This window comes from Miniopterus schreibersii, assembly GCF_964146895.1.
Source record: "Miniopterus schreibersii genome assembly, chromosome: 2".
Classification (NCBI taxonomy): domain Eukaryota; kingdom Metazoa; phylum Chordata; class Mammalia; order Chiroptera; family Miniopteridae; genus Miniopterus; species Miniopterus schreibersii.
This window is the reverse complement of record NC_138102.1, coordinates 150415278-150443066: the sequence shown is the minus strand read 5'-3', so window position 1 is coordinate 150443066 and position 27789 is coordinate 150415278. Positions and strand designations below refer to the sequence as shown.

General features: G+C 38.9%; 1 protein-coding gene across 11 annotated transcripts in view; it reads right to left on the bottom strand.

The window, feature by feature from the left end:
• KIF21A (kinesin family member 21A) overlaps positions 1 to 26856 on the bottom strand; it is a 129635-nt gene extending 102779 nt beyond the window's left edge. For all 11 annotated transcript variants that reach the window (XM_081127601.1, XM_081127604.1, XM_081127607.1 and 8 more), the window contains exon 1: positions 26484 to 26856. In XM_081127601.1, coding sequence (XP_080983727.1) covers positions 26484 to 26527 — 44 coding nt within the window. In that variant the 5' untranslated portion in view covers positions 26528 to 26856. The remainder of the gene's footprint in view (positions 1 to 26483) is intronic.
• Positions 26857 to 27789: the final 933 nt, after the last annotated feature.

The window sequence follows — 27789 nt, the reverse complement described above, 5'->3', positions numbered from 1 at the left end:
CTAAAAATACTTTTAGATTTTAATAAATTTGACATAGTTTACCATAGTTCTGAAAACTCTAATACATTTACAAAAAGAGAAAAATTAATATCCCATGTCAAACAAACAAATATGAATTCACCTGTTACTTTGGAGGACCTACATAATGATTTTTAAATTTAAATTTGAAAGCACTCATATAGTGTAGTCCTTTGTTTTGAGACCAGTAATATGGCATATCTTTTAGAGATGTCTCCTCTATTTTTCAGGGCAAACATCAATCTTGATCTATCTGAACTTCTTAAAAAATTTTATATGGCACCTGAGAAGATACTATGAAGAAAGTAAAATTTCATTGACACTGTAGTATCTAAAAATCTTTGTTTCTAGTATAAACAGATAAATAGTAGCTTACACTGCATACCCAGTTTCTTATCCCCATTTTGAAACAATTGGTCAATTCTTCCTTCCTGCTCCTACCTATTTAATGTTATTCTACTTAAACAAAACATCAACATCTAATCCTTGAGTCCCTTTGACGAGGCAGGATACTTAAAAGAGTTTCCCCAGGGACAAGAAGATAGTGTGCACAGACAGATGCCCACTGTCACACCTCACTTCTTTGTCCTAACAGAACAAAAGCAGTTCTGATGGCTAATAATTTTGAAGTCCTACAAGAAATCACTGACTTGAATTACTTCAAAACTGGTTGTGAAATAGGAACTAAAAATATATACATAATAGAATAAAAAAAAAATAAATATATTTAGTAAAATTATTTTCCCATAGGAAGATGTAATATTTGACAGGTCTGACACATAAGATCAACCAAATGCCATAAAAAAAGAATAATAAACCTATTTGTTGAAGCTAATTTATAAGCCTATTATGTTGGAGCTAATAAAAGTGCTGCCCCAATACCCACAAAATGGGCATAAATGTAGTAATATGCTTTGATTTCACAAAGGGTTCAGATGTACTCTAATTTAAATAAATATCTACCATATAAGAAACTTAAAAGAACACTAACATGGTATATATAAAAATTGACTTGATATTTCCTTTTCCTTTATATATTAGTAGAAACACTCTAAATCACGGTATATACTTAATATGTTTCACTCAAAAGTTTAGAGATAATTACCCCCCCAGTTTATCCACAGACAGAAGTGCAGCTGTACAGAACACAGACCAAACATGATCACTATGAGGCGATTAACGACTATTACATCACTGTCTCTGGTACTTTATTGTCAAAAGATCTAGCTGATACTTGGTTGACAACTGTGTCCTGCAAACATAGTCAGAAAATCCTTTTTTAAAAATAATTAAAAAGCTTTAAACAGCTCTTAAAGAATTATACACAGGCTAAACGTAAGATATAAAGACCAAATAGATTCATGGGGTCTTGACAATCAGGGGGTATCACGCAATAGGAAGAAATCTGTGCATGTAGGCAGGTAACGATAGGTAGGCCTACCAGGAGACAGAAAACAACATCAGGAATGCTTGAGCAGGAGGTCTAGATGTCCAAGCAGATATAATCAGTATCAGGGAGAGTAGTCTGGCAGGTATGAGAGACTCAGTAACAATGGTTTACTTTATAACACAAATTTATAGTCAGTCAACAAATATTTATTGAAAGTCTCTTCTGAATTAATTACTGTTCTAGATTCCAGCAATCCAGTTATGAATAAAACAAAGAAGGTTACTAATGATTTACAAGGGTCTGTGTTAAACATTCTGTAAATACAAGTGTTGTTTTGTTGTTGATGTTAGTTCAAGGGAAATTTTAACGATGAACTAAGCAGTAAACAAAGGCGGTAACTAAGACACATGGAGCAACAAGACAGAGGACAAATTATTGGAATAGTGATACGAGGCAGGGCCAAAAGTTCAATTCCTAGAATTAAGCTATTAAAGGCCCAGTAATGAAGGTTTAATTCATTTAGCAAAAAAATGCTGTGTCTGTACTAAGAGTTAGAAATGAAAAAATAAAAAAGACAAGACAAAACTGACCTCTGAGCCACTGGAGCTCGGGACAGCCTGGTGTTTAAGAACAGGATCTATCCTAGAATCTCAGTTAATGATAAATCTGCAAGTGTTACAGCCTAACATCAAAGGGTAGAAGATATACAGCGGCAAGAAGACAAAGAGATCAGTACAGATGAGTTCAACGCAATACTTTAGGGAAAAATATCTGAGAGCAAAGAAATAGATTAGAGAGGGACATAAAATAAGGCAGAGGCATAAATAGGGGGTAAGTAAAAAAAAAAAAAAAAAGAGAGAGAGAAGTTTTAAAAACATAAGTACCAGAAGAGAGTGTTAAGGGAGAGAGTGATAAAATTAATTAATTAATTAATTAGAGTAATGAACTGTGAAAAGAAATATTAAGGATGACATCTAATAGTACTAAATCCATGTAAATATGGTATAAAATGCTCAAGTGGGTAACAACTTTGTTAAGTCATAATTATACTTTCTAATAGCAACAATACTGGAACTGCAGCTTTTCAGATTTTAAAAAATTTTCCTCTATATTATGAAACAGACAATGAAAAAAATGTATCAGATGGTTACTTTTAACTTGTACAGGATAAGTGCTGTGAGGCTTCTTTGTATTACTTTGCAAATGTAGTAGACAAGGAAAAGGTATTGCTTCCTTCATCATGTCACCTGCAGTAAAGGATACAGCCAACAAAACCAATCCTTAGTGACTCTAGATTTGATCGCCCTGGAAGGAAGGTTTTACAAATGTCCTATCATACTGGTCCATATCATTAATTAAAACACTATTGTAATTGTTCAGGCACTGAATAATTTAAAACCTGAACTAGGGCGGTGGCAAAAGAAATGAAAAAAAAAATGGTGTAGACACAAAAGACAGTAACAAAAACATATACCTACATGAATATAAAACAACAGGCCTCTACCACCTTGATTATACTGGTGGGAATGCAATTGGCCCCTCTTCTAAACAACGTCTAATTCTGTCATTTAAATTATCAAAGGATAAGCTGTAGACGAAATAGTTTCCAGAAAGCATTGGTTTAGTATGATCTAGTCTATATCTGGACAAAGACGATTAGAAACAGTTTTGAGGCCTGCCTAGTTAGTAATTCAGGAGGAATGATCCACACATAAAATAACATGTTGAGTGATGAAACACACAGCATATATTGTTGATCAGTCCCCTCCAACAATGCAAATGTTTCTCTACTTGGACATCTGATATATTAAAACGATATACGGTTTCCTGGAGTTCTCTATGAGTCCACTGTTTGTTGATCCTAATACCTTATTATGATACCTCACCTGAACACATAACAACCTAACATCAGTGCTTGCGAGATACTGTAAAACTACAGAAGCAACAGAATTTATGAACCAAAGCCATTTAATTCAGAATGTTCTTCAATGAGTGGTGAATATTCAAGCACCTACAGTAGCATCAATGAGAATTACCCATTACACACAGACAGACCTTGAAAACATTGCAGGTTCAGTTCCAGACCACCTCAATAAAGCAAATATAGCAACACAGCAAGTTACACCATTTTTTAATTTCCCAGTGCATATAAAAGTTATGTTTGCACTATACTTTAGTCTGTTAAGTGTGCAAATCATTATGTCTAAAAAAACAATGTACTTCCTTAATTTAAAAATACTTTATTGATAAAAACTACTAACCATCATCTAAGCCTTCAGTGAGTAACCTTTTTGCTGGTAGAGGGTCTTGTCTCAATCTTGGTGGCTGCTGACTGATCAGGTCAGTGATTGCTGAAGGCTGGGGTAGCTGTGGCAATTTCATAATATAAAACAATGAAGTTGATCAGCAGGAGGCAGCTGATCAATGATTCTCTCATCATTAATGTTTCTATCTCTCTCCCTCTCTCCCTTCCTCTCTCTGAAATCAATAAAGATATATTTTTTTAAAGATAAAATAAAATAAATAAATCCTTTATTGTCACTTAAACAATCTTAACAGCATCTTCACCAGGAGTAGATTCCATCTAAAGAAACCACTTTCTTTGCTCATCCATAAGAAGCAACAAGTCATCCATTAACATTTTATCATGAGATTACAGCAATTCAGTCACATCTTCAGGCTCCACTTCTAATTCTAGTCCTGTCCATTTCTACCACATCAGCAGTTACTTCCTCCACTGAAGTCATGAACTCCTCAAAGTCAACCATGAGGGTGGGAATCAACTCCTTCCAAACTCCTGTTAATGTTGATATTTTGACCTTGTCCCATAAATCACAAATGTTCCTAATTGCATCTAGAATGGTGAGTCCTTTTCAGAAGGATTTCCACTTACTTTGCCCAGATCCATCTGAGGAATCACTATCAATGACAGCTATAGTCTTAAGACATGTATTTCTTAAATAATAAAGCCTGAAAGTTGAAATTACTCCTTGATCCATGGGCTACAGAATGGCTGCTGTGTTCACAGGCATGAAAACAACAATAAATCTCTTATGTTATGGAGATGGCTTCTTTCCCTAAACCTCATGAACCAACCTCTGCTAACTTCATGCTTTTCCTCTGCAGCTTCCTCGCCTCTCTCACCCTTCGAGGAATTGAAAAGGGTTAGGGCCTTGCTTTGGATCAGACTTTGGCTTAGGGAATATTGAGCGTTTTGATCTCCTATTTAGACCACTAAAACTTTCTCCACATTCAGCAACAGGCTGTTTCACTTTCTTATCATTTGTATGTTCACTGGAGTAGCACTTTTAATGGCCTTCAAGAACTTTCCCTTTGCAGAGACAACTTGGCTGTCACAAGAGGCCTAGCTTTCAGCCTGTCTCAGCTTTTGGCATGTCTTCCTCACTAAGCTTAATCATTTCTAGCTTTTGCTTTAACGTGAGAGACGTGTGACTCTTCCTTTCACTTTAACACTTAGAGGCCACTGTAGGGTTATTACTTGGCCTAATTTCAATATTATGGTGTCTCAGGGATTAGGGAGGTCCAAGGAGATGGAGAAAGATGGGAAAACAGCTGGTCAGTGGAGCTCAGAACACAAGCAACATTTATTAATTAAGTTCATCACTGTATATGGGCATCTTATATGGTTCATGGTACCACCACCCCAAAACAATCACAATAATAATATCAAAAAAGATTGCTAGCAGATCGTAACAAGTATAATAATAAAAAAAGTTTTAAATAGTGCAAGAATTACTAAAATATGACATACAAGTAAGCAATTGCTGTTGAAATATGGTGCCAATAGATTTGCTCACTCGGGGTTGCCACAAACCTTCAATTTGTAAAAAGCACAATATCTATGAGAGCACAGTACAGCAAAGCTCAATAAAATGAGGTATGCCCGTAAAAGGAAGATTTGATTTTGCAACAAGGGCAAGTTGCTAAATGCCTGTCATGATGATGATGTAACACAATTACATTTATTAATAAAGTACTTAAGAGTACCCATAAATCACCAAGAATTTAGCAATAACATGGCACAAATAGTGGAGCCCCCAGGATATGTTCAACTGGCTTAACTGCCCATTGTACTTGTTAAGCAACTACTATGTACCAGACACTATACTTAGAATCAATCTACATTTATTATTTTATTTACTATTTGCTCAACTACAGTTTCTCAAACTGTGATTATTCCTCCTCTCTTTAGAGAATAAGGTACATGACCTACCTTGTATGTAAAATTGGTGCAATGACTAGATCCACAAGAGCAAATATAGTAGTATTTGTTAAATAAATGAATTGATGAAAAAAAATAAATGAAAGGAATGGTGTGACATGGAAAGGAATGAAATGGCATAGTATGATATGGTACTGACTCTATTTTGAAAGTTCCTATTTTTTTGCCACTCCATTGGGGTTGACTGGAGTTCCTCTGTGAAGGAGACATATTGACCAGCAATGTATACTATGAAATAATTTGAACTAACAATTCATATAATAAAATACTATCAGTTATAACCAGATAAGTAATGCGGATTTTCTTCCTGCCTCTTAATTTCTACTTGAAGCCTCAAGAAAAGTTTCTAGACATATCCCCACATTACTGACTTGGCTAAAGTGGCTCTTCAACTACCAATCCTTATCACTCACATTCAGGTTGTAAAAGATAAGGCTAAAAATTTGTGGTGGGAGCCCAGCTAGGCGTGGCTCAGCGGGTGAGCATCGACCTAGGATCCAGAAGAAGGCAGTTCAATTCCTGATCAGGGCACATGCCCAGGCTGCAGGCTCCATCCCCAGTCAGGGTCATGCAGGAGGCAGCCGATCAGTGACAACTCTCTCATCACTGATGTTTCAACTCTCTCTCTCTCTCTCCCTTCCTCTCTCTGAAATCAATATAGATATATATTTAAAAAAAAAAAAAAAAATTATGGTGAGGATACTTTGAAGACAATCATAGGTATAGAGCATATTTTTTTCTCTTTCTCTTTTCCTCTATAAAGTATAGGGAAGTAAGACATCTCTCCTCTATGAAGATGAGTGAAGGGGTGGGCTAAGGTTTTCTTAAAAGATTGAAGAGCTTAAAGAAGGGGATTGTGGCATTTCACTTCCACAGAACACAGTGTCCCATCTCAACATATCCATCTCAGAAAACAAGCCCAGCTCAGAGTGTCCACCCAGGAGGGGTGAGAGACTCCTTGGGAAAATAGGATGTATTTTCAGGAGTCCAGATGTGTGTGTGTGTGTGTGTGTGTGTGTGTGTGTGTGTGTGTGTGTGTGTGTGTGTGTATTTCCCTGGAAAAATCTGAAGATAGGAAAAAATTTTTTTAAAAAGTTAGAGTACAGTTAGCTGAGCAAGCTGCACTTTTGCTGTTTCACAAGTCACATATATGTGATATTTCTCATTGTCCAAGTAGACAAAGACAAGAGTGGCCAGACAATAAGCCATTTCATAGGAATTTTGGCAAGGAAAGTTGACTACCATTGGGATAAATGGACATTCACTGTAAGAGGTTATAGAAATTGTGAGAAGAGTGATGGGGGGGAAGGAGTGAGTGCGTTCCCAAGAGGTCAGGCAAGAGTGCCACTCTCATTACAGATATAAGCCTCAGGAGGCTCTTCAAAGAATCCAAAGACCTAACAGCCAGCTAGTAAAAGCCAAGAGAGAACTGCAAAAGAGCACCAAGTAAAGAAGTACAAAGAACACTAAGTAAAAAGAAATTTTGCTCTGCTTCCTTAAATGTCTCCCCAATCCCTCTTTGGAAGACCCAGAAGACGTAGGTAGAGTGAACATGGAAGGAGAAATAAAAGAGTTCAGGACTGAGCTGGATGGAAAAAGAACAAATGTTTTGGGTTTAGATTGGGTAGTACTTTAATTCCTGAAAATGAGACCATTCTTACGGCTGAAAATAACCTGAAATAGAACATACTCAAGAGCTTGGGAAGAAAAAAGAGACAAATTTTGATTGAAACATAAAGCTTAGCTAGATGTAAGCTACCAAATTCAGCCCACTCAACAAACCAAGCTATATACTCTTTACGAATCATATTTGAGAGGACAACTTAATGGCCTAGGGAAATACTCATGAAATAAAAAATGTAAATTGAAAAAATATATAATGGAAAATTATATATACAATAGGATTCATTATATATTACATAAATGAAATTATGTTAAAATATAATAGACAAAAATAAATGTTATTTATCTGGTGTGAAATTCTTATAAATTTTTAAAAATGAACAGATAATACTTTTATAATCAGAAAAAAATATAATACTAAAAATTTGTTCTTTGCATTGACAACTGGGTTTACTGTCACAAGTAGCCTCGTGAAAAAAATATGAAAATTTTTACTCTTACATAAAATCAACTTCTATGTTCTTTTTAGTGTCATTAATATTGTTCAAATCTTGTAGCCAAGAGCAATTTCCCTAACAATATCAGATGATGATGAGAACTACAACATGCTTGAGTTTCAGGGCCAGAAAGATAAACTGATCAATAGAATGTTCACTCAAAACTGTCAAAAGGGTTCTCTGTAAGACAATAACATGGCAGCCCTCTCAGTAGTGTTACAGGAGCCACCTCAAAATTTTCATTACCCACTCTCAGCAAAACCTCTCCAGCCCCCAACAAAACCAGCCATCTAAGATCTTCAATTTGCTCGTTGGTCTAAAATATAGAAAAAGTCCATTAAACTCCTGTTCACCAAAGTCACAATCAGAAGTCCAAACTTACAGATCATTCTTTAATATAAAAATGTTCATTCCAAAAAAAAAAAAAAAAAGTTCCTTCAATACTACTCTCTATATAGCCTCAAATTTGGCCCCATCGTCCATTTCTCACTTCCTTCCTAAGCATCTCCACTGCGTGCTGGAAATCACAGTTCAACAGCAGGGGTATATAGACAAGCGGTTAAACCTGGAACACTGGCTGGGGCGAAATTTGCCAGAATTCAAATCCAGTCCTTTCACTTACAGCTGTTATGTGTGACCCAAGCAAACTGCTTAACTTCTCGATTTCCTCGTTCATAAAATGGGACTAATAATAGTACAGTCGTGTTGCTTAACACCGGGATACATTCTGCGAAATGTGTCGTTAGGGGCACTTCCACAAACCTAGATGGTCTAGGCTGCTACACACCTAGGCTATGTGGCAGAGCCTATTGCTCCTAAACGACAAGCCTGCACAGCATGTTACTGTACCACACATGAGATTAAATCAAGCACAAGAGAAAATGATGCAATGAAGAGATGCAGTAAACAGGAGATGTATGAGGCTACTGCCAGCATAACCTGGCATACTGTGTTATAGCAAACATTTTTTTAATAAGTAGAAAGAATACATGCTAAAGTAACAATTCAAAGGATAGTACAGTAAATACATCAACCAGTACTCAGTCATTTATTATCATTATCAAGTATTATATGCTGTACACAGTTGTATGTGCTATACTTTTATATTAATGGCAGCAGAGTAGATTTGTTTACAACCTACATCACCATCACCAGCATCCCCACAAATATGTGAGCAAATGCACAGTGCTACAACATTACACATCACTAGGTGACAGGAATTTTTCAGCTCCATTATAATATATGGGACCATGGTTATGTATGTGGCCCATCACTGACCAAAATGTCATTATACAGCACATAACTGTAACTATATTATAGGATTATTGTGAGGATCATGTGAGTTAATATGTGGTTTAGAGTTTAGAACATTTGCTTCTGCCATAGAATGAGTGCTTAATAGTTCATCTATTCTGATTAGAAACTCACTTATACCCTCCACCCACAATGTGACCTCCCTATCCTCTGAGGCCATGGCTTTTACTGAAGTCTCAATTAAGGCTATTTTTTCTTTCATATCACATATAAGTCATTGCCTGGAGGTGAGTTTTCTTCTTGCTCCCTAGTGCAGTTTCCAACTTGTCTCTCCGCATTCTTCTTCCAAAGATTCCATCTTCTTTACAGCACATGTCATCATACCTTTCAAACCCCTCAACATCTTTTTTTTAACTATATCTTTATTGATTTCAGAGAGAGGAAGGAAGAGGGAGAGAGAGAAACATCAATGATGAGAGAGTCATTGATCGGCTGCCTCCTGCAGGCCCCCTGCTGGAGATCTAGCCCAAAACCCGGGCATGTGCCCTGACAGGGAATCGAACTGCGATCTCCTGGATCCTAGGCCAAAGCTCAACCACTGAGCCACGCCCGGCCAGGCTGACCCCTCAACATCCTTCGTTGCTGTCCTTGTCACACTGCCTCATCCATTGATCTCACAGTCTACAGTATCCACTTCTATTATCCACAACTTCTATTATCATTCTTGGCAACTTCAAATCCCTTAGGTGATACTCCCAAGACCATTATCTCACAGTTTGACCTCCTTAAGAAACATTCTTATTTTTGTTTAAAAAAAAAAAGATGTTGTCATATGAGAACTACTTCATTTTTTATACTCTCAGTTCCAAACCACATGCATCTACACCCAAAAATTCTCTGTACTTTGTTAAAACAGAAGTCTCCTGCCCTGGCCAGTGTGGTTAGAGCATCAGCCTGAGCACTGAAGGGTGTGTATCTGGGTTGCAGGTTCAATCCCCAGCCTCAGTTGGAGAGGCCACCAGCTGATGGGTCTGTCTCACGTCAATATTTCCCTCTCTCTCTTCCCCTTCCTCCCTCCCACTCTCTAAAAATCAATGGAAAAAATAACCTCAGGTGAGGGTTAACAAAAGAAAAACAACAAAACAGAAGTCTCCCTGCTGATACCCAAGGCCACTCTCTCCACTTTCTCTCTTCACTCACTCCTGGCCTCCTTCTCAAGGTTCAGTCCTACAACTATCTCTTCTCTTTATCACCATCAATTTCTCCCTGTCCAGGATCACTCTGGTCAGGCCTAAGCATTACTCATTATTGTCCATTAAAACAATTTCCCCTTAACCTTGTTTTCTTCGTCTCATTTCTCTGCTCGTCTTCACAGGAAAATCTTCTAAAAGCATTACGGATTTCATTGTCTCTGCTTTCTCATCTCGCAGTCTTTCCTTAACCCACGCCAAATGACCACTCCACTGAAACAGCTCACATCTGAGTCACGAATACACTCTTAACCAAGGCTAATGGTCAATTTTTGCTCACATCTCACTTGACTCCCCAGCAACATTTACCACAGTTGTCCAGCTTCTAGGACAACATAATCTCCCTGCTTTTTTCTAACCTCACTGGATACTCTTCTCCAGTCTTGTCGATTGGATCTTTTTCTTTTATTAGCCTCTAGATGTTAGAGTGTCCCACGGCTTTCTCCCCACAAATCTTCTCTAAATGTTTTCCCTTCATAGGTGACCTCCCACAGTCCCATTCTTCGACCACATAAATGCTGTTGTCTCTCACAAGTTTATCTTCAGCCCAGACTTATTCCCTGTGGTTCAAGCTCATATATTCAACACCAACTTGACATCTTTATTAGGATGTCCAATAAGCATAGCAATCCAACACAGGCAAAGTAAAACTATCGATCCCCTTTCCCAAAAAATCAATTTCTTCTCAATGCCTGGAACCCGAGTATCTACTTGAGTCTTCTCTTGTCATCACATGCTTTATCAGCAGGTCCTAACAGATCTCTCTCCAAAATATACACCTCATCTTCTGTTCGCCATCTGTCCTGCCATTGTTTGGTCCAAGCCTCCTCCATCTCTCTTCTGAAACACAATAACAGACTTCCCACTGGTCTCCCAACTCCAGTTTGAACTCTTGTAACAGAGTCCATCTTCTACACAGCAACCAGGTATCTTTCTAAGACGTAAATCAGATCATGTCATATCTCCACTGAAAGCTCCCTAAAAGCCTTCCCACTGAAATTAAAGTCCAAAATATCCATTCTAGACTAAAAGGCGCTAAATGATCTGGCTCCTGCCTATCTTTGTCATTATCTCACCATCTTTTTTATTTGCTATACTTGGCTATACTACTCTTCATACCATTCCACTAACAGGCCAGAGTATTTTTCACAGCTTTTGCACTTGCGTTTGCTTAGAATGCTCTCCTCTGAGATCTTCTCATGATTCACATCTCAATAGTCAGGTCTCAACTGAAATGTCTCCTCCCAGACAAAGCCAATTACTCTCAAGCAAATTGTTTCATCTTCTCCACACCTGAAATTATTTTATTTTTTTATGTTTATGGTCTCGATCTTTACCCAATGTTAGCTCTTTGAAAGTGAAAACCCATATCTTGCTCACATCTATATCCGGCAGACCCAGAACATCCTTCCTGCAACAACAATAGTCAAGTATTTTTGACAGATTGTCGAAAATCTCCGTAAGAATAATCAGGAGTATACTCTACTTTCCTCGCTGATACTGAGAAGCAGATCTGACATGCTTACTGATGTATTAATCATTTCACAGAGGAGGGCAAGGAAAAAGTAGAAGTCTACCCTTGCTCTTCAATAATTCAAAATTCATTGAGGAGGGAGAAAAAAACAACATAAACCCAAGATGCTAAAGACAACTATTTACAAAGCATTCTATCATATACTCTAAATTATATACTTACATATGTGAATATTATAGAATTAGTCAGGAAAGGCACCTCAGGAGAGAATGATTCTATGAAGTATATATTACCAATACTTTTCACAGATGAGGAAACTGAGGCTTAGCCAGCTTAAACAATTCACCCAAGGTTTAAAACTGGGATTCAGGTTCAAACAAGTCTCTTGATGTCAAAGCCCATTTTCCTTAGGAAATCGCTTCTGCCACTTCCTTATAACCAAATCTGGCTACTTAGAAAGGCACATCTAACAAAAGTTTGGATAATCACAAACGAAGCTGTCAAGGACATCTAGCAGCTCATAACTCCACCAATATCACATGTTCAAAGTGCCTAGGGTCTTTGGGTCTTGAAAGATAAAACAGATCCTCAGTCTCCTGAAAAAAAAAGAAGGCCTATTACCCACAGGACCCTGGGATTGATGGAGTAGACAGAAGAAATAGATATGCAGTTAACAAAGGGGTTTTAAATTTTTTTCAAACTCTTCTTAGAAAGGGAATATTTTAGAGAGCTTTCCACAGAAGCTCCCTGCCTCACTCAGATCCAAGCTGGCCACTCTGAAGGAATTAATTATTAACGATGTGGGAAAAGAATATGTGTTCAATCGTGCACACATGTACATGTATGTGTGTATACTCATGTCCTTATATGTGTGAATGACCAACAGTCAGTAAATCATTGCAAGGAACACCTGATGAAAATAGAACAAAATTTATGGAGAGGGATTATTTTTTAATGGAATGAGCATGAAAATTAGGAGAAGGTAAATACAGAGAAAGGAACAGAAAGCAAACAGGGCTATGTCAACGATTAGGGGATTGGAAAGGTTAGAGACTGAAATTAAGAGCAGTTTACATTATTATTTTGGAAAATAAGGAGTCTATTCTGTCTTATAAAGTGAGCTAATGTGATTATAATGGCTATAGAGATAGACCAATTCCAATAATTTACACATATGTGCTCATATTACATTTACGGAATGTTTCATGGGAAAGCTATCAGGTCCTGTAAAGACACGGGAAGACTCCCAAATGGACTAAGTTCCTCAAGGGCAAAATCCGTATCTATTCGTCCTGAATTTCCCAGTGCCTAGCAAAGTGTTTAGAGTGCAGTTGATTTTAGTGGGCTTCAATAACTCGAACGGACTTGAACTAAACTGAAATATGTTGAATTGATCTGAGTCTAAATAAATTGGAATGGCCAGGGATAAGAGCTATTATCCTCACAAATTTATTTTTATTCTAACTCCATTTAAGGTATCAAAATATCTAAAAGTTACTTATTTAAGTAACTTCTGCTTTCTTTTTGCACTTCTATATCCCTTTACAAAGAGGCTATAATGTACTCAGCAGAAGTGTAATCCACTTTACATGTAGAGGGACTTGAGTCATAGAGAGGTGTCACGTTATTTTTCCACAGGGCTACTTTTACACCACTGCCGCCTCAAAGTGAGTCAGTGAAACAGAAGAGATCTGCACTCAAAGTCCAAAAGCATTACTTTCATCACTGAAGTTCACTTTTAAAAGATTCAATCATAAAAATAAAATTATGTAATGAGCAAATAAACATATTTGATAGTCAAAAAAAAGAGGTACAAAGATGACTGTTTTTGGAAACACAGGTTCCTGTTATTGCACTCTTTTTTCAAGTAAACAGGTAGCATGGTTCTCATCAGAGTGTACAGAAAACAGTTCAAATATATACGCATCTGTTTTTTGGGTATGAGGAGAGGGAATCTGATGATTTTGAAGGATATTCATCCTCACATGACTCTGTTTCTACGACTGTGTTTATTATTTTAATAGCTAATGTTGGGAGGACTCTTCTGCTTGTAAAAAGACAGCAGCAATTAGCACTGTCTTAGTCATTGTGAACAGTCCATTTAACTTTCTACCACATATTCTTTACGTTCATCTGTCTTCACAGTGTTTCATTTCACACTAAACCAATTTGTGAAGGGCACAAAGGTATTTATTTCATCAGTTCAATCATGTTTTTTCCTAAACAGGTTTGTTTTAAAAAGTAAAGTTTGTTCTCAGGATCATTTAAGTTTCAGACTTTGTTGATGCCATATCACTCAGAAACTTGTTTTTCAATGCAAATAAAACTAGTCATCAAGTCAAGAGATTTCAGCAGTTAATATTGTATAAACAAGGAAGACTTAATTATTGAGTAAGGTCTTATGAAAAAAGAGTCAGAAATTTATTTTTTTACTTACTCATGGTAATTATATTTTAAAATATGCAAAATGATATAATATGAAAATATACAAAAATGACAAAATTAATCAGATGACTTTTCTAAGTTAGCAAAAAACTGTCACCTCTATCAAATCTTTTCATTTCTTCACATTAGTCATGAAAATAGTGAATGTTCTCTTAGAGCTTATATATAAAATGTGCATGTGTGTATATATGTATATACATGTATGTGAGTGTGAGTGTGTGTGTGTTTCACATCACTTTGGACTCTTGGTTAAAAACTCTGTTGGTATAAGTAGAAGTGTGCTCAGGTTAATGATGTACCAAGCAATATATTTAAGAGGTTTAAGGATTAACAGGTCAGTCAGCTCACCCTGCTAGGTAAGCAGTTGCAAATCAATAAGTATTCCCATGTCCTTAAAGATAAATAGGAAAGGAATGCATTACCATTTGTATACATACCAAAAGAGGACAAAGATTTTAAAAATTGTATTCAGCCTGGTCAAGAAAGTATAATTATCTTAATCTTGACTTTCACAAGTCATATTCATATAGACAAACCAAATAGACATCCATTTTATCATATAAATACAATGCTAATAACTTTGGTAATATCAAGGTCACATATTATCTAATATAAAATGCACTATTATCATTCTTTTTGTTTGTAATCCTCACCAGAGGATATTTTTTTCCATTGATGTTTACAGAGAGTGGAAGGGAGGGAGGGAACTGGAGGGAGAGGGAAAGGGGGAGAGAGAGAGAGGAACACTGATGTGAGAAAGACACACATCCATCGGTTGCCTCCCACATGCGCCTGACCAGGGCGGGGATCTAACCTGCAACCCAGGTATGTACCCTTGATGGGAAATGGAACCTGAGACCCTTTGGTGTGTGGGCCGAGGCTCTAACCACTGAGCAGCACTGGCCAGGGCATTTCTTTTTAACTTTGTTGAGATATAATTGACAAATAAAATTGTATGATATTTACAGTGTACATTGTGATGATTTCATAGAATACATATGGTGAAAGGGTTCCCCTCATCAAGTTAATTAACACATCCTTCACCTCACATATTTCTTTTTTTTTCTTTTCTTTCTTTTTTGTGTATGAGAACATTTAATTCCTACTCTCAGCAAATTTCATTACACAAGACAGTGTTAAAAACTATAGTCACTATATTATACATTAGATTCTCAAACTACATTCCTCTTATATCTGAAAGTTTAAACCCTTTTATCAGACTCTCCCTACTTCTCCCATCCCCTATCATGCCTTTTCTTCATCATTAGAGATATACATAATAAATTGTAAAAAGAACTCCAGATCTAGCTGGTTTTGCTCAGTGGTTAGAGAGTCAGCCCGAGGACTCAAGGGTCGGGCTCAGTTCCAGCCCAGGGCACCCACCTGGGTTGCAGGCTTGATCACCTGGTGCCCTGAGGCGCATGCGGGAAGCAACCAGTTGATGTGTCTCTCACATCGATGTCTCTCTCTCTCTCTTAGTCTCCCTTCCAATCTCTCTGAAAAGCAATGGAAAAAATATCCTTGTGTGAGAATTTAAAAAAAAAAAGAATTCTAGAACATGGTTGAAGATATTTCAACCAGTGTTAACTGATTTGTACTGATTTATTCTTTCTAATATCCAGTCGCTGCTTCAAACAGCAGTATTTGTTGTGATTGTAATGTTTATATTAAAAAGCAGCATGACAAATCACCAATACCCACAGCATTAAATAACACATAATTTCTGTATGCCTATTTTTAAATAGAATGAGGTGGAATTCTAATATTGAAACACAAAAAATGAGACTACAAAATTGATGTCAAAACATGCTCAAATTTAAAATTGTGAAATCATCAAGCCTGAGTTACTCTGTGTTGAGAGCTGCAGACATAGAACATCTGAACAAGATAAATGAAAAATCATGTCGAGTTATACCAAGTTAAAACAGAAGTTAGAATCAAAGATAACTAAAGAAACCCTATACTCAAAGATAAGAACCAAATCTGCTACTATGGGTAACAGAAGATCCAATTACACTTATGTAACAAAATAAATAAGAACATAATCAAGGACAGATAGAATGTGTTGTCAACTGAAGGCCAAGCTGGCCAACTAAAATTCAAAAGCATCATATTGTATTGCCTAAATGGGGACTTGAAAATGTCACAGATGTCACATTTGGATTAAGGAACCTTAAATGGCAGACCAAATAATGAGGAATGAAATCTGTAATCTCATGGTTAATCCATCAGCAGTTGACAACTTCCATTTTAAGGCAGAACAGATGCAGACTAGGTGACCAATAGGCCTCTCAAACAAAAATGTTTTGTGTTGAACTGAGGTGAACACAAGCAAAATTAATGCCTTAGAAATTCACTGATTTTCCAGGAACATGGTGTGGTTATGAACCTGTGCTTGGTTTACCATCAGTAGCTCAGACTAATGTGTTGAGCAAATGTCTGTATTATCTTGCTATCCATATAGCTTAAAAGGGAAAATTATATATCAATACACCTTTTTCTGAAAAGCATCCTCAGTACCATAACATTCAATCATATATTCTGGGTGAACGGCACTATCCTCTTCCTTCAGCAACTAGTGATCAACATACCACATCATAATGAATAACTACAGCTTGACCCTCTCCAAGGTTTCTTGTTCCAGCTTGCAAAAAGGAAAAAATCTATTATTTAGAGACTTCAATTCCAGGAAATAGTCCCTTGTAGAGTCTGTGCTCATCAGTGGAAATGAAATTAAAATCCTTATTAGACAACAAAGACCAATTAAATTATTGTTTGATATATGGAATTTAATATGTATTGAAAGGAATTATTGAAGTAAACCAGATGGTGTATATTCTACATGTTATTCAAAATGCCCTTCTTTAATATAAAGACATAGAAAAATTCATATGCTATTCTCTAAAGTGGTAAATATCAAGCTATAAAAATGTATCCAGATTACAACAATTTAAAAAATGTAGATATACATATGACAACAAATATATATATATATATATATATATATATATATATATATATATATATAATATCAAGGTGGTGAACTATGACTGATATTTTTCTCATCTTTTCCCAGATACTTTTACTAATGTGATCACATTATTTCAATAATAGAAAAAAAAATCAAATAAAAATAAAATGAAATTAAAAGCAGTTTTGAGACCAGGCTTGAAAGATCTATTTCTTGCTTCTAAGTGTCAATCTTCTTTTAAAATGCTTTCAGCTAAGTCCTTCCTTAGCTCTATCAATGAATACTACAGGTGCATTGCCCCATAAGCTCCAGGTGCCAGAAAACAGTTTTTATAAAAAATGTAAATTTATTTTTTAAATCCTGTGTTATTATTATTTCTGGTATTTTTTACTCAGTTTACTCCTTGCAGCTGTCTTTAATCTATAGCCTGGTTTAGTGTGTTATTGCCACATTTGATGAGAGGAAGCAAGGAAAGCATTAACAACATTTTCAAAAATCTGGTGCAAGCCAATTCAGAAGGAAAATTCACATTTCTATGAACCAATTTAATCACCATCCTCTTACAATGGGTTGAACAACTAGTGGGGAATATGTTAATTTCACAAAGTATATGGTAATAACTTTACAAAACACTAAAAACAACTGAAAGTCTTTGTGGAAAGACAAAGGTAGGGATAAAAGTAGTGGATTTTAATAAACTATAAGAGAAGGAATTTGGTAAGATAGAGCAGGAAGGTATGTGATTTACACATTGAAAACAAAGTAACTAGGAGACTAGGTAACATAAGGTTTTTGGAAGTACTATGCATATTTTTGTTTCACTCTTTTTTCTTTATTGGTTGCCTCCCACACAGGCCAGGGATTGAGCCTTCAACCAAAGTAGATGCCCTTAGGCTGGAATTGAACCTGGGACCCTTCAGTCCACGGGCCGCCGCTCTAACCACTGAGCCAAACCTGCTAGGGATTTGTTTCATTCATAGTGGTGCAGGTAATAGACACTCAAAACGGGCCAAAAAAAAAATAGCTATAAGCACTTTGCAAATTCAAGTTCTGGGTTACATATTAGAGCATGACTAATCCAATCGCTACAGTTTGGAATATAACCAACATGCCCATTGTTGGACTATTAGTTATCTCCAACTCATCTCTAATAATATTACTGCCGGTGTTTGTGTGAAAACTGTTTCCAAATGCTTTCACATGGTTATTTCTTTTAATCCTTTCCAAAGTCCACTGAGGTAAGTGGATAACTCCTACGCAAAGCCAAGTTTATCGTGGTAAGAGCACAGACCAACAGTTTTCTAATCATCCAATTTCTGCAATTCCAGTGCACCATGGACATTCAACAATTATGTAATAAATAAATAAATTTTGATCTAAAAAAATAAATAAAATTAGAAGAACACAATTGAGGGCAGAAATGCCCTGTGCCTCATTAGTACACCATGTGATCAGCATACCACATCATAATGAGTAAGTACAGCTTGACCCTCTCCAAGGTTTCTTGTTCCTGCTTGCTGAAAGTCTCCTTTAGAACTACACACTGGCTGTGACGCTGTGTCAAAGAACGTGAATATCCACTCAGGAAAAAATAGAAGTTATCATATTTAGAGAACTGATATCATCATGCCTAAGGGACAGACACAGCTTCCCAAAGTTGAGAATAATTTCAAAAATTAAAATTTTACTACATGCTAAGGGATCCAAAGAACGGGGAATAAACCTTGACCTGACTTTGTTTTAGTCCCTGAGTTCATGCTGCCCAACCAAGTTTGAACATTTTTCTTCCTTTCTTGCTCTTACTGAGAAAGCAGATGGAGGATAGCTGCCCAAATTAATTGACCCTGGGGTGCAATTCTGAATGACCTTTATTCCAACCTAATATCTATAGATAGCAGCTTCTTCAATTCAATAACCCCAATGCCCTTCAAATATTCTATTGTAATAATGCTGTCAATACTGTTAACACCTTCTAAAAACAACAACAAACAAAACGAAACAAAAAAGGCATTAAATGTCCTCTGAGTTTGAGAAACATTTCAAGCCCAACAGTGAAAATCATCACATTGTGTGTAACCCTCCCACTGGGATTTTAGAGAGTAAGGGAAGGATCATACATAAAGAACAATCACATCTAAAGGCAGAAATTTCCCTGCATGGGAGCAGTCTAGAAAAGCTTTGTGTAGAGGGGAGATTTAGGATACTTTTTGGATGATGGGTCTCTGTTCCGGTCAAACTGTGTTGTATTCTTTATTTTCTTTTAAAGTAAGGATGGGAAGGGCTGATATATTACTTAAAAGTTTAGAACCACCTATCTAGTAAAGTAATACTCAAAAGGGGTCTTTTTAAACCACTCAGATTTCTATCTCCATCTCCAATTTCAGGTCCCAATAAATACAACTCACCTCATCCCACGTGACCTCTACCCCAACCCCACCCTCCAGCCACCTCCTTTGTAGTGAGGCTGCCATCATTACTGAAATGTGGTATAATCCTCAAGTCTACAGGAGTAGCAAAAAAAGTTGTAAGAACCATGGTGAGGGAAGGAGAGGCCACACGTTCCAGGCCTAGCATTTACAAAATCCTGCTATTTACACGTTTAACACTATTTCAAAATTAGGCTACACGCACATTGTTCTTCTGTAGTTGCTGTTGAAGCATTAATGTGATACATGTAAATGTTGAAAACTGTCTGTATTAGTTTTATAACCCAATTTTGGCAATTTCTTCACATTTGAATATACCAGGAATATAAGCCTGGATATCTATCTTACTCCAGGGGTCCCCTGCTCTCTAGAATGACTGATCTAGTTCCAGAATCGAGGCAATCCCGAAGCCAAAATAATGGGCACTGAGAGTGGGAGAACTCATCTAAACATCAAATTAAACTTTTATAAGGAGTGCTTAAGGGATTAAAACGGCAGTTTTTAAAATTTATTCTATTTCTGGCATGACTGCCAGCAAAACATGAAGTCCTTGGAAATCCACAGCACAGGGAAGACTTGAGCTGCTAGTTGTGGGTCCTCAAGCAATTCCCTCAACTTGTCTGGGCCTCTATTGCAATTTAAAAAAAAAAAAAAGAGTCTCAACCAGCTATCCCTTCAAGGTCCCTTTCAGGTTTTAAAATCAGTTTTGTCAATAATTATAGAAGTATTAAAAATTATGTTCAACATATAAAATGTCCAATAATTTCAAAAAACAAAGGACAAAGGAACCGCAGATATAATTCTTAAACATTCAGAAAAACTTCATAATAATTGTGAGATATCGTGAAAATTGCCTCTGTGGCTTGGCTGTAATTTGCTTCAAATAAAGCCTGGGCCACAGGAAAACTATTTTAACACTCTGAGAAGATTAAATAGTTAATCCACTGGGAGACCATGTTGAAAAACAGAATTCACAAATCCGCTTCCCAGAGAGAAGCATTGAAAATAGCAAACATATCTGTTTCATTTTGAATAAAATTATTCTAAGGATACACTATATACAAATACTCTATTATTTGGCATGCATTTTCACTGATGCATTTTTCTCCCTGATCTAAAACTCAGATAAAGGTCATGTCTAATGTTGACAGAAAACAACCATTTATTTATAAGTCAGAGTCACACGGGTGAGTTGTAACTTGTCTTGGGGGAAAACATCCATAATAATGAAAATTCCAAGTTTACTTATTTGAGGAGAAATTGATGTGAATTGGAAGATTGGGCAGATTATACAATTAACTGCCAAGATAATTTCTGCTTTCACGGCTTCACTAAACTGGAATTTCTAGTGCATCATTCACTACCCCATAATTATGCATCAAAATATTAACCAATTAGCAGGAAAGATGGTAAGAGCTCAAGGGGTAGTGATAATTAGACATGAAATCGGAACTTCCATGGAGTTGCAAACAAACAGGTCTATCGCACTTTATAAATTTAGTAAACCTGAAGAAAATGTATCAGCTCACATTTTCTAAGTAAAATAATTTCATTGGCTTTCAACTCATAATCAGCAGGTTTTTCACTCCTCGCTTTCATTTCCCTTACTTCCTGATCCAAATATAAAGACATACAAGTAGGGCATGTACGTTATATCATGTAGGGCATGATATAAATAAAATTCTTCAAATGCATAGGTTTTGGAGTCCAATTTTTGTATGAAATATGTTTGGGCACACTTTTCATTTTCAATCACTGTTCTTGAGGAATGTATGAACTAAAACATGCTATTGAAAAAATAAGGGAGAAATAAAAACTAAACTGCAACAATTGTCTTTCATGTCTAGTGGTACTGTGTTCTATATTTTGTGTCAGTTCCAACATAGTTTGTGCATTTGAAGACTCTCATCTTGCTGGGTCTAAGCCCCATGAGAGCAGGGATAACGTCCGTCATGTGTTGTGTATTCTCAGTAGTAGGAAAGCATCCAACATATAGTAGGCACTTAATAAATATTCGCTGCATTAAGGAAGGAATAAACAAATGACCAAACACCAGATAACCATCTATTTCTAGAAGGTAAATATTTCTAAGAGCCTTGCTTGCCTACCTCTACATTTTCTAAACATTAAATTATTTCAAACAATTTACCACACATATATATTTGTATTTCAACTTGAAAGATCCTTAGTACATTAAAATCAGTCCGTGAAATGTCTTGAAGACATTTGGAAATATGTTTCAGAATGCAGAAATAGGTATCAGAAACCTGAGTTTGAGTTCCAATTCCCGTACTTAGTGGCTGAGAACTCTTGAACAGGTCATCAGTGGTTTTGAGACTCATTTTTTTCATCTGTATCACAGAGATAATATCTGTCCGGCCTACCTCATAGGGTCTTTATGTAGATTAAATAAAATATTACACATTTGTCTTATAACCAGAATGGAACAAAGAGACCACAAAAGCCTACGTTTCCTCTTCAGTAAGAAGAACACTCCGAGTAAACGTATTCCTGGAGAAGTCAAGTTTGAAATGGTAAAATAGTTGCTTCCTGTCAATATGGAGGCACCATTTGTGCCATCAGTCTGACTAACAGCAACAAAAAAATCACATATTTAATAGACTGAATATGAAAAGTTCTTACAACTCTTAATACCATAGCATCGCCACCTCAGCATGAGGAAAGAGACGAGTTCACGGAGGTCACATTGCAAATCAGTGGCAGTGACAGACCTGTAACAGGGCTTTTGACGGTCCAATCAGCCCTGCTGAGCAATGCTACTTCTTAAAAGTGCTTCAGTAAAGTGAAAACACAGCACATTAGACAACATTACACACTAATCCAAACTCACTGTCAAACTCTGCGAAAGCCAAGCAAAGAAATTTTAGCTTACAGCCACACAGACCAGCGATTTTCAACCTTTTTCATCTCATGGCACATATAAACTAATTACTAAAATTCTGCCACACTCCAAAAAATATATTTTTTGACAATCAGACAAAAAAAAAAACACAAAACATAATTTTGATTCATTTACATTGGACGGCTATTGTTGTGTTGGCTGTTGTCATTTTTTTTTTCTTTCTTTTTTTTTTTTTTGACAATCTAAGGGAAAAGAGGTCAGTGCCCCTGACTAAATAGTCAGGTATTGCATGTTTTAAAACTTCCTGCAGCACACCGGTTAAAAATCGCTGACATGGAAACACAACAGTTCTTCCTGTACCTCCAGTATATTCTGCAAACTAAAGCTCTTGTAAAGGAAAAAAGTTTCAAATGTTATGTCAGCATTACGACAGGGAAAGGAAAAGGTCTCACCATCTCATAATGTCTTAGATTTTGAATCAGCTACCATGTGGAGCCCATAATTAGTAACTTTATACACCTATGCACTGGGAGAGGGAAAATATGTTGCCGTTAAAGCAAACCGTGTGTGTGTGTGTGTGTGTGTGTGTGTGTGTATAAAATGTGTGTGTGTGTGTGTGTGTGTGTGTGTGTGTGTGTGTGTGTGTGTGTGTGTATAAAACCACTCTAAAAACAGACACCTAATATTTTGGTATTTTCTTGATCTTGGTCTATGATAGGATGGCTTGAAAGTTTTATTCTATATTTCTTCACCTTTTTTAAATTATAGAGCAGCACTCTCCAATAGAAATGCAATGTGAGCAACTTTAATTTTAATATTTCTGGTAGCCACCTTTTTAAAAAGGAAAATAGATGAAAATGATTTTCAAAATATTTTATTTAACTCAATATATTAAAATAGTGTCATTCTAACATGTAATCAGCACAAAGATTATTGATATAGTTACATTCTCTTTTTTTCATAATTTTTTATGCCTTTGAAATCCAATAAATACGTGACACTTACCACATGCCAATTAAGACACTAACTGGTCATCAGAAATATTTTATCTGTATTTAGATTTTATCAACTCACAGTTAAAAAGTAGATCCACATACTAAGTTGTTCCAAGCATACATACAATTTTTCAAAAAACGAAACCAAGGACCACTTTTTATAATTCTTTAAAATTTAGTTCCTCAGTAGCATTAATTATAATTCAAGTGCTCATTAGCAACAGGGGGTCAGGTAGTGTGGCTCTCACCTGAATCCACATCTACCACAATGAAATATACCTTGCAGAACACCTCAGATATACTCCTATCAAAGGGCATTTTTGGAAATTGAATTAAAAATGTTCTCCCTAAATGAGAAACTTTCTGTTTAATATTTGTTCCCTAAAGCTTTATATGACCCATGATCTTATTTTGAGAAACCTAAAATAGAGTCATCAGCTTTGACATACTGATAGCTCTCTACATCTAATAAAACACAAGAACCTCTAGGACATTTTTGTGCACTTAAACAAGTAGAGTCAACTCTCTATTTATTACCTGTTATTACCTTATACATCAAAGGGGAAAAGCAGGTCAAAAGCGCTGCTGATTTGGGTCTATTTGTTGATTTATTTACCCTGCTGATGAAGCCTATTGCAAACTGGAGGGTAGGACAGGAGAGCACTGGAAAGACTAAAGACTCTGAGGAAATAGTTTAGCCTTAAGTTCAGGTCCTCTCTTTCTGAGCTCTATCTTTTCTAGCAAAATCGAGGTATGAAAACCTATCAAAGCCATTCATTTGTAGTCGAACTAGTACAGAACCAGGAAGAGGCAACTGACCTTACGCTAAGTAGAGCTTTGCAAAGCATGTTTTTGCCTCTCACCTCTGTAGGCTTAATGGTTAACAATTTGGGCTAGAGTCAAGCTGTCTGGACTGGAACTCTTGTTCTGCCACTTGCTATCCGTTTAACTTTGGGCAGGTGACTACATCTTCCTGTGTCTCATCTGTAAAATGGCCATAATGATAACCTAAGTCAAAGATTGTTATGTGGAATGAGATTTCACAGGATATAAAACATCTTACCACACAGCACTGATCCTGGCCCATGGTATGTGTCCAACGACTATTGCTATTTTTAGCTCAGAATCTGGATAATATAGTGATATATGCTTAATAAATATTTGTTGTATATAAAAATATATGCCCAAGCACCTTATAAATGCCAAAGTGCTATATAAGCTATTTTTATCCTATGTAAAATAAGTTTAGAGAGTGGATCTATTCAGACAATGTATTTAATGAAGAAAAAAACAACAGATCTTCACAATGTGCCTTACTAAATTGTTACATTTTTATGAAGCTTTTACCCAACAATCAGACCCATACTTTTTCATTTAAAAAGTGTAATGTACACATCAAACCCAAATATAAGTTATTTATCTGTCAACCTCGCTTTAGGGTGGTCCACGGTTCTGCTCTCCTCCCTGCAAATCAGCATCAGATTTAATAGCATGGCCAATATGATTTCTAGAGAATTCACAGATAAAAATCTTAAATCTCTAAAATGGTTCCTCTCGCAGCCAAATTTTCTGTTTCCATTACTATTTTATGCTCCTTCGTCACGTTCCTTGACGAGATCAGCTAACAAATTGCCTCTTACGAGGTTTCCGTCTTTTTCCTTTCCCTTCCTCTGCCATGGTAACATCATTAATTAGTATTAAAAGACCCAAAAGAGACACAGTAGCAGTAAATTGGAGAAACAAACTAACAATTGGACGAGTAGCTCTAGACTAACCAAGAAGGCCAAATTCACACTTCAAACGCTTTATAACAGGTGATTCTAAATAGTCATAAAACTGTCACTTCCATGGGTGGTCATTTCCTGGTCTGTAAAGGGCATGAAAAAAAAAAAATCTTTCAAATTCATTTTATTCTTTAAATTGAGTAAAGATACAAAGTATATATAAAGTGCCATTTCTATGCCTAACCAAGATTTGTCGCTAAGATAACTTAGAAATGCTGACATGATAGGGTTTGCAAAATAACTTTCCAGAAAGACTACAAGAGGGGAGGACTTTAAAAGAACAATTTCTTGTTAAACAGATTATTTTTCTAATCCTTAAAGTGTACATAAAGAGACGCGAATTCACAGTAGTCGCCTATCCGAGCTGTGGAAGCAACGCACTTACTCCACCATGAATGCTTCATTAATATTTCAGTGATGATGTTGCAATTTTCCATGAGCAACTGTCAGAGCTTTGCTTCTTGACATGTATCAAAACGGTTCTAAATTACATTCGATACCCAGGTCTCTGCCATTGACCACAATGCAATTTTTGAGGTATCCAGTATTTCCAAACCCACACCCAGGCATGTATAATTTTATACTGTATCCACCCTGCTTCACCTCAAGATGTTCCACTCAGTCGCGCATTTTAACCCTTCCCTTTGCCGAAGGGTTTCCTTCCTTCTGCGGACCTATTACCAATGATTTTATCTTATATACAACTCCCAGCCCAACGCCTCGGAGGCTGGAAGTGCCTCCTAGACCACACGCCTGTGCCACCATCCGCTTCGCAGGGATGCTTAAGGACACTTCCATTTGCACAGACATCCAGGACCCGCGGGCGGACGCGCTGTCAGTCGGATGCTTTGTCTCCTGCCTCCGGAGGCCGCGGCTGCAGGGACACGTATGACAGACACGCTCGACATAAAGAGCACCCCAGCTAGCAGACAGGGTGCTCCTCCAGGCAAAGCCGGACGGGCGATCGATCGCCCAAGGCGGCCAAGCTCAGGCGACTGTCCCTCGGGAGCGGGACCCGGAGGAGTCAGGGCGCCTGGGGACCTGGCGCCACGCAGCCGCCGGCCACCTGCAAACGCCGCCGGCGTGAGGACGGCCGCGCGCGCCAGGCCGGCGGGGACCCGCTGCCTCAGTTTCCACAGCCGCCGGCCCCCAGCCGGGCAGCCCCTCAGGTCTCCGCGCCTCCGACCCGCGCGGGTCCCGGCCGCGCCCGCAGCCCGCAGCCCGCCAGCCGCCCGCGCGTCAGTGCTCACCTGACAGCCACCCGCACGGAGCTCTCGTCCGGGGCGCTCCACATGCTGGCGGCGGGCGACAGCCGGGCCCCTGGGCCTCTGCACCGCGGAGCCGAGGCGCCGCCCGAGGCGCGGAGCCGGGGCGCTGGAGGCTGCAGCGGCAGGGGGCGGCCGGCTCACCTCCGCCGCGCTCCAGCCATGTTGGGCGACTGAATGGAAAGGTGGCGGCGGCGCTGAGGAGGAGGTGATTCACGGCGGCCGGGCGCCCGCCCCCTCCCCCCGCGCACCCCCGGGATCTGGGGCGGGGACAGGGCGCGCTTGAATGGCGAGCGCGGCGGCGGACGAGCCAGCAGGCCGCCGGGCCCCAGACGGCGGCGCGAGCGCGCCCGGCCCCGCCCCTGCCGCCCCTCCCCCCGGTGCGGACGCGGCCCGCGGGCGGGCGTTCACCGCGCGGTCGCCGGGCGCTCGGGGCTGCGGCCCGCGCTGCGTCAGCGGCGGCTGCCCGGCCGGCCCCTCCGCGCCCGCCCCCGGCCGGCGGCCCGCCCCGCCTCGGCGGGCACTGCCTGGCGCTGCCGGGCTGGAGGCGCGCGGGGGCGGGGGCGGGCGCGGGCTGCCCGCGCCCGGGGCGCCCTTCAGGCTCGCCCGGGGGAACGCGGCCGCGGACGCTCGCCCCGCTGCCTGTTTTGGTTTTTTCTATAATTAAAGCGTGTCCACCGACGCAGCGCCCGGACTGCGCCAGCTGCCGCTCCGACTCGGCTTTGTTTCCACCCTTAGCCTCCTTGTCCCCTCCCCGGCCTGGACTCTGACCCCTTCCCCAGGCCCCCGCTGCCCGCCCCCGTCCCTCCCTCCTGGGCGTCGGGAATCGGCCCCTCGCGCTAAACTGGCTCCGGCCTGGGCCGCTGCCCGGGGCGGCTGGGCTGTCCCGCCTGCGCTCGTTTACCAGCCCGCGTGGGACGTGGGAATGATCGACCCTGAGGCTCCCGAACGCGCTCCTCTGACGCCACAGGCCAGCTGGTGAGCGAACCGCGCCCGGCCCTGCCCAGGGTCCCCGAGCCGCGCGTCCCACCCGACGGCCGTGCGGTCAATCCGCCCAGACGGCCTCCCTTCCCGCCCGGCCTTCCGACAGCGCCTCGCACCCGGGTCCCACCAGCACCGCCTGTTGCGCGTCCACATGCCCCGGGAGAGCTCTGCGGAAACAGCCTTAGCACAGAGCGTCGTTCGTGGACAGCCCTGCCGTCCTAGGCAAACACGTGGGGACCCGCAAACAGCAGAACACATTCAAGGGCACCCCCAGATAAAGGCGCTGCCCCAGTACCTGCCGTGGGAA